This window comes from Hyperoodon ampullatus (genome assembly GCF_949752795.1).
Source record: "Hyperoodon ampullatus genome assembly, chromosome: 9".
Taxonomy (NCBI): Eukaryota; Metazoa; Chordata; class Mammalia; order Artiodactyla; family Ziphiidae; genus Hyperoodon; species Hyperoodon ampullatus.
This window is the reverse complement of record NC_136922.1, coordinates 51,345,007-51,356,006: the sequence shown is the minus strand read 5'-3', so window position 1 is coordinate 51,356,006 and position 11,000 is coordinate 51,345,007. Positions and strand designations below refer to the sequence as shown.

At 41.2% G+C, this 11,000-nt stretch overlaps 1 protein-coding gene across 1 annotated transcript; it reads left to right on the top strand.

The window, feature by feature from the left end:
* The first annotated feature begins 1,928 nt into the window (after nt 1-1,928).
* On the top strand, nt 1,929-6,944 carry GNG11 (G protein subunit gamma 11). The gene is made up of 2 exons (XM_079711199.1): nt 1,929-2,256; nt 6,424-6,944. The coding sequence occupies exons 1-2, from the start codon at nt 2,161-2,163 to the stop codon at nt 6,547-6,549; spliced, it is 222 nt and encodes a 73-aa protein (XP_079567325.1). The 5' UTR covers nt 1,929-2,160; the 3' UTR covers nt 6,550-6,944.
* Nucleotides 6,945-11,000: the final 4,056 nt, after the last annotated feature.

The window sequence follows — 11,000 nt, the reverse complement described above, 5'->3', positions numbered from 1 at the left end:
GATATTATTAGCATGTGAATTATTTGATAAGAATAAATTTTTAAAATTATACTAATATGTATTTCATTTCTAATTTAAGTCTCATAATACTGTGGAAGAAGTTAAAGAACCATTTAAAGAACCATTATGGATTTATAAATATCACTGCATGCAACTAGATGATTTCACAGGGAAGAAATTTCAAGGCCAAAATAACTCTATTCTTATGATTTGGAACAGACGAACATTAATTTACTTAACCAACTTATTTAATTTGGGTGCTGAACTTATTTAATTCAGGCCACATTAACTTACTTTCACTAACTTATTTAAGCTAGTTTTAACCAACCTTTTAAATTTAAGCAATGGGGAAATTTTTAAAAAATCAGTTCTGGAAACAGATGTGAGCTTTTTGTCTTGGCTCACTGCTTGCTAACAGGGAAAACTGCAGCTGATCCAAGTTTTTTGAGCCTGGGAGATCCTGGCATGTGTGGTATTTCAAATACAGAAAATGAAGCTCCTAAATATTTTTCTTTGTGAAAGTGATGTGTCAGATGTAGATACATAAATACAATTAGAAATGAAATTCACCTTAGCTAATTCACCCCTCCCCTACCCCATGACATACCTCACAAACTAGAAAACCAAAATCCAGGAAGAAATAAGTGACTTTTCTAGTGATGGCCAGTGGCAGAGCAGGGGCTGCAACCCTCGAGTACTCATCAAGGGGCTCATTGTTCTTTTCATTCTAATATATTCATTGAGGACAAGTGGGTGGAGCCTGGTGAGGAATTATGAACAAACAAAAACCTCTGCTTACAAAACGGAATGGCTATGGTGTCTAAGGCCGAGTACCCTGAAATAGTCAGCTACTGCCTCTACTCAACTTGAATTTGACTCTATAGGCAGGAGGTAATCTCTGGGGAGAAAGGAATATGTATCTGACTGCTTGGGATACTTTATTTTTTCTTCCTGCATGCTTTATTTTTCTTCTAGTCTTTTGAGCATCATTAACAAGGTTTTAGATAGTCAAAGGGAAACCTTGTATTGCATGCAAACGTTTGTCACATCAGACATTGTTCCTAGCTTCACAAAGTAGCAGCTAGATGCATGTTGCTTTCCAGAAAGTGGAGTAACCAATACTAAGCAGATCCACTGCAAACATCCAGGAAGATGCTTGAGCCAGGATTTCAAAACCCTCGGTGTCAAGTGTCACCCAAACCTTGACAGATGGGGAATGGAGAAATACTTTCTGGTAAGAACTTCAAGATTTCTGCTTCTGTCTTTTCTAGGATCATCCGCTTATACTTCGAACATTACAAAACATTCTCCTGAAGAAAGAATAAAACTCTGCTGTTGAGGATGACAATTTATTAATGTCAGAAAATGGCCGTGTGAGTTATAAACAATATTCACATCCCGATACCTTTTTTATTCCAAAATTTGTTAATCCGCTTCAGGCATTTAACAGACTGGGTGTGTATACATCAACAGATGTGATGGGCGTTTCTGAGATTACAGCTCAGTTTCATTTTCCTCTTAGGCCTTTTCTTAAGCGTCCACATTTCCCACAGTAAACAAGTATGTAGCTGGAGGAAAGTTACATGCTGTATATTTTTGAAACTCTTGGAGAGGTGAAGGGCCGTTATTTCCTGCCGGGTAGTGTCCTCCTTTTCTTGCTTCACAAACAAAACCCGGATGTGACTTGGGGTGGGGGTGGGGGGTGGAAATGGAACAAAAAGTAAAACTTTTATTGTTTCTCCAGGAAAGTGGGCTCGCTCGACTCCAACCCTTTGGCCCCAGCCCAGGCCGGTCCGCCGCGGGCGTGGCAGGGTCGGGAGCCGGGGCGGGCCCGGCCAGCATCCCCGCGGGAGACCGCGCAGCGCAGCGCGCAGCCTCTCTGCGTCCTTGGGCACCCTCGCAAACTCAACCCTCCCCGGGCTCCCGGGGGCAGGCCTCCTGGGGTTGTGGAGACCTGAGAAAAAGAGCAGGGGTTTTAAGATCCTGGGACGCTAGGCAGGGCTGGCGTGAGGGGAAGTCGTCGGGGCGCTGGGGGAGGCTGTCACCTCCTGCGCTGGCCGGGTGCGCAGGCAACGTAGTTAGTTCGGGACTCGCCCTGGTTTGCGGCACTTCCAGCCGCTCCACTTCCACAGCTGTCCCTGCGCCCAGTCTGGGGCGAAAATGCCGGCCCTTCACATCGAAGATTTGCCAGAAAAGGAAAAGCTGAAGATGGAAGTTGAGCAACTTCGCAAAGAAGTCAAGTTGCAGCGACAACAGGTAAGTTGGATGTCCCAGAATATTTCCTTCTCTGAAATGAACCAAAGTCAGCTTTTCCTAGTTTGTTGCAGTAGAACAGTTTTTGGCTCGGGGTGGGGGTGGGGGGTTGTTTTGGGTTTTTGGTTTTGGTTTTTTTTCCTTTTTTCTGCAGCTTCTTTTGAAGAAGGGCTTTGGTGGTGCTTGGGAACTGCCAGCTGATGTGGGGAAATCACAGGAGGTAAAGGAGAGAGCAAGGATCTCATGAGTAATTTAAAGCCAAGTGTTTGAGAATGAGGGGAACAGACGAGAAATTCTGCCTGCTGTTAGTTGGTTTTAAAAACTACTCAAGCTGTAGGGAAAAGGCAGATGGCTACTTAGTTCCTTGATCTTTTTCATAATGGGAAAGAACGGTATTTTAAAGGTTTTTTTAAAAAATCACAGTGTAAGTCTTGAATTACCTAGTTTTGAGTTTCATCAGGGCTCTCTAGGAAGTGAGTGATGAACAGTCCACTGGGGCTTGGGAGCAAAACGTTACAGTATCTATCTTTATTTATTTGTAAATCTCATCCCTTTATAATTTCCACTTTATGTTTTATAAGTATGTGCAATGAACTAATACCTATACAATAGTATCTTTATTTATTTATAAACAAATAATTATACTGTGTACAAAAATTCTTTTTCGTGATCATGATTAGAAATTTTAGAGACCACTGAAGTGGATTACAAATTCTGTTAGAACATATGTCCCAGTGTTCAGAAGTCTCCACTGAAATTTGTTGGAGACTTTGTAATTTTTACTTTAAGTTTTTACTGGGAATACAGGCCTTCGTTTCTTCCCTTTTTCCTCAATCAGGCAACCTGTAGTCCAGGAATAGGTTTTTGGATAGATAATTTTTTAAGGGAAAAATAGTCCTTTCTCCCCAGCAAGAGACGTAGTCCCTTCTCCCCAGCAAGAAAAATTTTAACTGATTTTATTTCTCTATGGTCTAATACTAGAAAAAGGTAAGGAAAAAATGGAAAGGATGTAGGTATGGTTAATACGTTCACTTACCTTCCTGCTCTAGTTATGGTAAATCTGTTCATAACAAGAGTCTTGTTACTCAGAAGGCACATTTTGAGTGATGTTTGGAATGTGCAGGCTTTTTTGTGTTTTACTCTTTATACATTTCTTTTCTCAAATTTAATCTGTAACTTCCAAATCCCTAGTCTTCCAGGATTTTGAAGTTCAAAGTCCTTTTTGTACATGTTGAAAGTTTCTGTGACTTTAAAAATACTGCTGTGTTTAAAGGGAAAACCAAAGTTAGAGGACCCAGTGAATAGGATTGTTTCTTGAAACTTTAAGGGATCCATTTTGTGGATGGCAAAGCCCACAGTTTGGCATCTGTTGATCCCTTAGATTTTTTTCACGCATTGAACCTCAGAGGTTACAAGTTAAACAGAGTTGCATATATTGAAGTAAAGCATTGTCTGTGCCAAGTTGAAATATCTTAATATTTGGTATCACTATGCAGAACTTATAGGGAAAAAAAGAGACAAGTGTCTTCCAGTTATCAAGCTTCAAATTAGAAATTGGGCAGGGGCCTGGATGCAGCTGACTGTGTGGAAGTTAAAGGTATCATTCATTAGCCTTTCCTCCCTGCCAGCTCCCTCCACTCCTTAGGACACACCCTGCTGGATTGGCTTTCCAGTTCCAGAAACCCCAAGTCTGTGCCAGAGGGAGAGAAAACTTCAGGGATAACTTAGAGGGTAGAGGGAGAGGCATCTATGTCCTAATAATAAGATTCCAGCAATTTATTATGCACTTTGAATTATAGAGTGTTAGTTCTAGAAAAACATTATGGCTCTTAGAGATCATTAAACCCACTCACTTTTAAGGATTAAAAAACCTGAATCCAGGGCCTCCCTGGTGGCTCAGTGGTTGAGAGTCCGCCTGCCGATGCAGGGGACGCGGGTTCGTGCCCCGGTCCGGGAAGATCCCACATGCCGCGGAGCGGCTGGGCCCGTGAGCCATGGCCGCTGGGCCTGCGCGTCCGGAGCCTGTGCTCCGCAACGGGAGAGGCCACAACAGTGAGAGGCCCGTGTACCGCAAAAATAACCCCAAAAAACCAACCAAACAAACAAAACCTGAATCCTGAGGAGGCTAACCAGCCTTTTATTTAAGACCCCAGAGATAATGATAGAGCAGTTATTAAAACACTAAAACACATGTCTTCTTGATGCCCAGTCCACTATTCTGTCAATAAATTGTTCACTTTTGAGCTGTGTACTCTGCTCAGGCCAAGGATACAAAATTCACAGGCTGAATTCTGGCTCTAGCTAGTTGTTCTTCAAACATATCCTCTTGACCATGGAAGGAAATGCATCAGAGAAGTCATTATTCACTTCTGGAGGTTACACATCTTTTTGGAAACCTAATGAAGAAGCCTCTCTAAGAACAGATACAATTTGGGGAAACATGAGTCTTATCCACAAATTTCTCTGTGGCCACAGAGCCCAGCTTATGGACACTTACATCATCACCTCTGAGAATTCACTTAAAATGCCCGCACAATGAACGTCAGCAGTGATTGACAGCAAATGTTACGTGAGAGAATGGTACTTGTAAAGATTTATAAAGATTTTATTTTGTCACATTTTAACTGTATCACCTAGGCCTCCACGCTGACGTGCCAAGAATCTTTGAGGTGTGGGAGTAAAACACTAAATTTTTGATTGTTAAATTTTAATTGTGGTATAATAGACATGAAACGTTATGTTAATTTTAGGCGTATAACATAGTGATTTGATATGTGTATATATTGCAAAATAATATATTTTTGGCTAGTTTAGAACCTCATCTTTTAATAATTTCTAGTTTATATTTTATGATTATACATGATGTATTAACACAGTAGTAACTGCACTTAGTTATAAGTAAATAATTATGTACATTTTGGGATACATATGCAAACATTTTTTAGTGATCAACATTAAAACAGTTTGAAGATTACTAATCTAGATTACAAAATCAGTGGGAACATTTGCCTAGTTTTAAGAGGACTCCACTGGAATTTTCTGGAACTTCTATAATTTTTACTTCTAATTTCTTACTAGTAATGCAGGCCTTCATTAAGACAGTAATCCTTTTTTTCTTTTTCTTGTTTATTCCCCTCCCGTTTTTTAAAAATCACTCTTACAAACTGTCTCTTTTGAATGGAGTTTTTGAAGAAACTATTCAATCCTTCCTCCATTCAGAAAAAGTTTAAATTACTTACATAAACACAAGCCTCACATAAGCCTACTAAGCCTCGGATAAGTCTTTTCTTATGATCAATTCTGAGCAGAAACATGGGGTGGGCATGGGGGTGACTTTTGGGCAACATTAGCCTCTCCAGAGTCAGACTTTCTCCAATGCTTCTATCATTTTATGAAATTGCAGATCCTGGCACATGCCCAGTAAGTGAGACTTTTTGCAGGACACACCCCAAAACATTTGGGGAGTATATACTGTTGCATCTGTTCATTAGCATGCAAAATTGAAAGTGGAGTACGTTTCAGTTCCTAAAATATGGTGGACATGTCATAATTGTATTTTAGCAGAGGAAGGAAATCATATGAGGCATAGTGGATAGAAAATACTGGAAGTAATTTTTTTTTTAGCAGCTTTATTGGAGTATAATTGCTTTACAATGGTGTGTTAGTTTCTGCTGTATAACAAAGTGAATCAGCTATACATATACATATATCCCCATATCTCCTCCCTCTTGTGTCTCCCTCCCACCCTCCCTATCCCACCCCTCTAGGTGGTCACAAAGCACCAGCTGATCTCCCTGTGCTATGAGGCTGCTTCCCACTAGCTATTTTACATTTGGTAGTGTATATACGTCCATGCCACTCTCTCACTTCGTCCCAGTTTACCCTTCCCCCTCCCCGTGTCCTCAAGTCCATTTGGAGGTAATTTTTTTAATACAGTGACTTTAAAACTTTTTTGACCCTGACCATAGTAAGAAATATATTTTACATAGACTGTATCATTCATATATATTATATAGGCTCTGTGCTACACTCTAATATTTTTATTCTATTCTATTTCATTTTAAAACTTCTGGTTGTACCCAATTATATTAATTTCACTGAAGGGTGGTGACAAAGTTTGAACAATCCTGAACTGATTCATTCTTTCTTTCCTTTCTTTTTCTCCTTAAGGTGTCTAAATGTTCTGAAGAAATAAAGAACTATATTGAAGAACGTTCTGGAGAAGATCCTCTGGTGAAAGGAATTCCAGAAGACAAGAATCCCTTTAAAGAAAAAGGCAGCTGCATTATTTCATAAATAACTCTGGGGAGAAACTTCCTCCTCAGTGGAAGAAGTAGTTTGTTGTAGTTTTCTGAAATAAAACCGACGTGCCTTTTAAAGAAGGAACAACAAAATTTAAAGGAGACTTTCTTAAGTGCTCACAGAGATATGGTTTTGTCTGAAAGCTATGTGCTTCTCATCTTGCACACTACACACCCCTTTTAAGAGGACAGAGAGTATCAAATGTACGATTATGGGAATAAGGACATCACTTGTGCATGACTCACCTCTTTCAGTATATTGCTTGATGCCTCAAATAAAGTTTTATCTCTGGAAAATGAGTGTTGGTGATTTAAGAAGGCTGTTGTTTTGGGGAATTTGGGGGTTTTTTTTTGCATTACCTTTTTTTTTTTTTTTTTTTTTGCGGTACACGGGCCTCTCACTGTTGTGGCCTCTCCCGTGGCGGAGCACAGGCTCCGGACGCACAGGCTCAGCGGCCATGGCTCACGGGCCCAGCCGCTCCGCGGCATGTGGGATCCTCCCAGACTGGGGCACGAACCCGTGTCCCCTGCATCGGCAAGCGGACTCTCAACCCCTGCACCACCAGGGAAGCCCTTGCATTACCTTTTATACTTCTCCGCATAACCTTTTGGGTGTTTGGGACCTGTATCTAAAGATTAGGTGGTTTGATAATCAGGTCTCAGATCCAGCTCTCTCTGCTTCAAATCTCAGGAGGTTTACAGCACTGAGTTCTGACTCCTGGAATGCTTTCATCTAACATTAACTATTAGGGAACTGAGTGAATAGAATTCCTAAAGTTGATGGAGTCAGATTATTTGAGTCAGGAACCAGGCCAAGCCACGTCTACACTAGCACTTCCCGGTTTATCGTCAATACAGATTTTGTTCAGAGTGTTGCTACGATAGTGGCCTGGAGAAAGGGAGTGGGCTGGGAATCAGGAGGACCCCCTGGGGGCCAGCGCTGGTCTGTCCTCCCGCAGGGAGCCGCATCCCCAACGTGATCGCCAGGTCTTGGCGTGGCGACCCTCCAGTTCTGTGGCATTGGGCATTGGCACATACGCTTAGCTCTGCGCCTATGCCTACCAGTCTCTTCCAGCAGGCCCGGGCCAAGCTCGCCTCCTTTATTTCTCCAAAGGGACAAATTAACCTTTTGCCACTTTCTAAAATTAGCTTGCCTTGTTTCTCATTGCTTCGTTGGAATTCTTCATGTATTCTGGCCACTCATCCTTTGCTGGTGATAGGTGCTGTGAATACTTTCTTCCGATTCACAGCGTAACTTTTCACCATGGGATCCTAGCTACAGAAGTTTTAGCCTGAGGATGCAGCACACCAAAGTATATGGCCTGGCCCAAAGATATCTCGGAAAAGCTGTGGACCAAGATTGTAAGGGTTCTGCAGGGTATGTAGGTGTGGAATGTATGGTCAGGCCACTCAAGATGGCTGTTCCCGGGCTTCCCTGGTGGCGCAGTGGTTGAGAATCCGCCTGCCGATGCAGGGGACGCGGGTTCGTGCCCCGGTCTGGGAAGATCCCACATGCCGCAGAGCGGCTAGGCCCGTGAGCCATGGCCGCTGAGCCTGCGCGTCCGGAGCCTGTGCTCCGCAACGGGAGAGGCCACAACAGTGAGAGGCCCGCGTACCGCAAAAAAAAAAAAAGATGGCTGTTCCCTTGCTCTGTGTACATCCGCTGCCAGACCAGGGCCTACTTCACCTGCACCCTATGCAGGGTACTGACTGACCTTCCTATGTCCTTGCCCCAGGCCCCAGCTGGTGATTGTTCTCAGCAAAGGGGTTGTGAGGGGCGTGCCCATCTACTGGTTTCCCTGGTAACTAATGAGCCGGCCTGACGTCAATTCCCCTATAACTGGTAACGTCTCCCAACACACGCTCTCCACTGGCCCTTCCCCACCCCGCCTTCCCCGGAGCGAAGACTGCCGTCGTGTCCTGCCTGCAGTCCGCGGCATACAGTGAGGTGTCACTCCAGGACCTTGCTTCAGACATGTAAGCTCCCCCCTCCTTTAAACCATTGATGTCTCTGTTGCTGGAAAAAAAAAAAACAAAAAAACCTACAACAAAGTATATGGCCTGCTCAAGTCTTTCATGAAGGTACCGGCAGCACGACCTCAGAGAAAAGGACCTTTCTTCCTTTCTTTGAGCATTTTTTCCCTCTTCCTCTGTTTTTTGGTGCAACTTGCTCCAGGTTAAAGTGAAAAGAAAGACAAGCAAAACCCTGACAGGTTAGCTCCAGCTCAAATGGGTTTAGTTACTAACTTGCCCTGCAGTTTTCAGTGTGTCATAGAAGCCCAGGTTTCTCCTCATGGAGGCCTTTTCTCCGGCTTACATGCACAGGTGTACCTTATTAAACCAGAGAGGTGCCAGTGACCTCTAGTAGCTTCCTAAAGTATATCAGCATCATCATTCCGAAATTACTTTCCTTCCCCTCTCAGAGAAGGAACAGGATACCCCAGGCCTTTGAAAGAGCAGGTTATAGCAAACCAAGAGCTGGAACTATTTCCTTCAGTTTCCTGCCTTTTTTCCAAGTGTTGACGTCAATTGGGATTAGTGGGCGCCCAGGGATAATTTTATCCAAAGCATGATCAACTCCACAGTAGAGTTTAAAAAAGTAAAGATATATTTTTTTCCAGCAACTATAGAACAATTAGTATTTGGGATGTATTGCTACTATTAGTTATTTAACATTTAAGGTGGCATGGGATTAGTACCTTGGTGCTTGAAAATTTTTACTTTAATGAGCTGTTTCATTTCTTTCAAGTCATAAGGTTTTCTTCTGTTGTGTAAGGAAGCAAACATCTATTCTGGTTAGTGGGAAGGTAGGTCAAATCATTTGCTTCCTTCAGGGAGGGCCAAGCCAGCACCTGTATCCACTAACTTCTTGAGAGTTGTGGATTACAAGGCTGATCCTGAATTTCTATGAGTCACATTCACCTATTCAGTCATGTATGCCTCCAAGTCCTAGCGTTTGCTTTTCATGTACTTTCAACCATATGACAAATTAGTCAGCCCACTTCAGTTTTTTTCCTTAATAAGTATCCAATCCCATAGGTGTTTCTACTAAATCTAATTATGTTTTTTTCTCACTGTTTCATCATAGTAACTCAGCAAACCTGTAGGATTGTAATAAAATCCTCTTGATTTTAGAGTGTTCACCTGCTAAAAGTGTATTAGCTTACATTAGGAAGAAAATGAAAAAATATGGTAACTGTGTATTTGGATATATTGTAAAAGTAACCTTCAGTAAGTGGGAATTTGTTAAGTAGAATTTAAATCATGGATTTAATTTCTTCCCACATATCTAGTTCTGTAATCATTCAGTATCTGATTAAATAGTTACTGTGCTTTGTGCTTTGAGACTTAGATTCTATGAACTCATATTATATTAGCAAAATTGGTTTTTCTATTTCTAGGCAGAATTAACAATACGAAGCTTACCCATACTCGGTATTTCAAGACAATTTATTTTGTAAATTGGTTGCAAACTGGTATCTCATTATTGTCTAAATTTGCACTTCCTTGATTTCCTGTGATTTTTGCAGTCAGATTTTCATGTACCTGTTGACCATCTTCACCTATTTCACTCTCTCAACACCCCACCTCTAGCAACCACCAGTTTCCTGTATCAATGTTTGCTTTTCTTTTCTTTTCCTTTTTTTTTTAGATTCCATATATACGTGAGATCATATGGTATTTATCTTTGTCTGTCTGACTTATATCACTAAACATAATACCCTCAAGGTTCATCCATGTTGTTACATGGTAAGATTTCTTTCCTTTGATATGGCTGAAAAATAATTTCACTGTATATCTATAACACAATTTCTTCATCCATTCATCCATCAATGGACACTTAGATTGTTTCCATATCTTGCCTATTGTAAATAATGATGCAGTGAACACAGGAATGCATGTATTTTTAGAAGCTTATGTTTTCATTTTCTTTGGATAAATACCCAGAAGTGGAATTGCTGGATCATATGGCAATTCTATTTTAAATTTTTGATGAAGCTCTGTACTATTTGCACCAATTTACATTCCGACCAACAGTGCACAAGGGTCCCTTTTTCTCCACATCCTCACCAACACTGTTGTTGCTTGTCTTTTTGATAATAGCCATTCTAACAGGTGTGAGGTGATATATCAGTGTGGTTTTGATTTGCATTTGCCTGATGATTAGTCATGTTGAGCACATTTTATTATACCTATTTGCATCTGCTTTTATTTGTTTAAATAAACTTTGGACGTTTGTACAGGGAACTAATAAAAATTGCTACCTATTAGGGCCAATGTTGGGTACAGTCATGTGGGAAAGGATGAGATGGAGATTTCTCATTGTATATTTTTGTATAAAATTTTGATTTTGGGATCTTGCAAATATATTATCTAGTTTAAAAATAAAAGTAATTTTAAAATAGAGCAAAATTCATATTTCTATGTATAACCTTTTGAAAGTAA

Coding starts and splice junctions, on each gene's coding strand:
- GNG11 (XM_079711199.1), top strand. CDS start 2,161: ATGCCGGCCCTTCACATCGAAGATTTGCCAGAAAAGGAAAAGCTGAAG. Junction 2,257..6,423: donor TCAAGTTGCAGCGACAACAG/GTAAGTTGGATG, acceptor TTTCTCCTTAAG/GTGTCTAAATGTTCTGAAGA.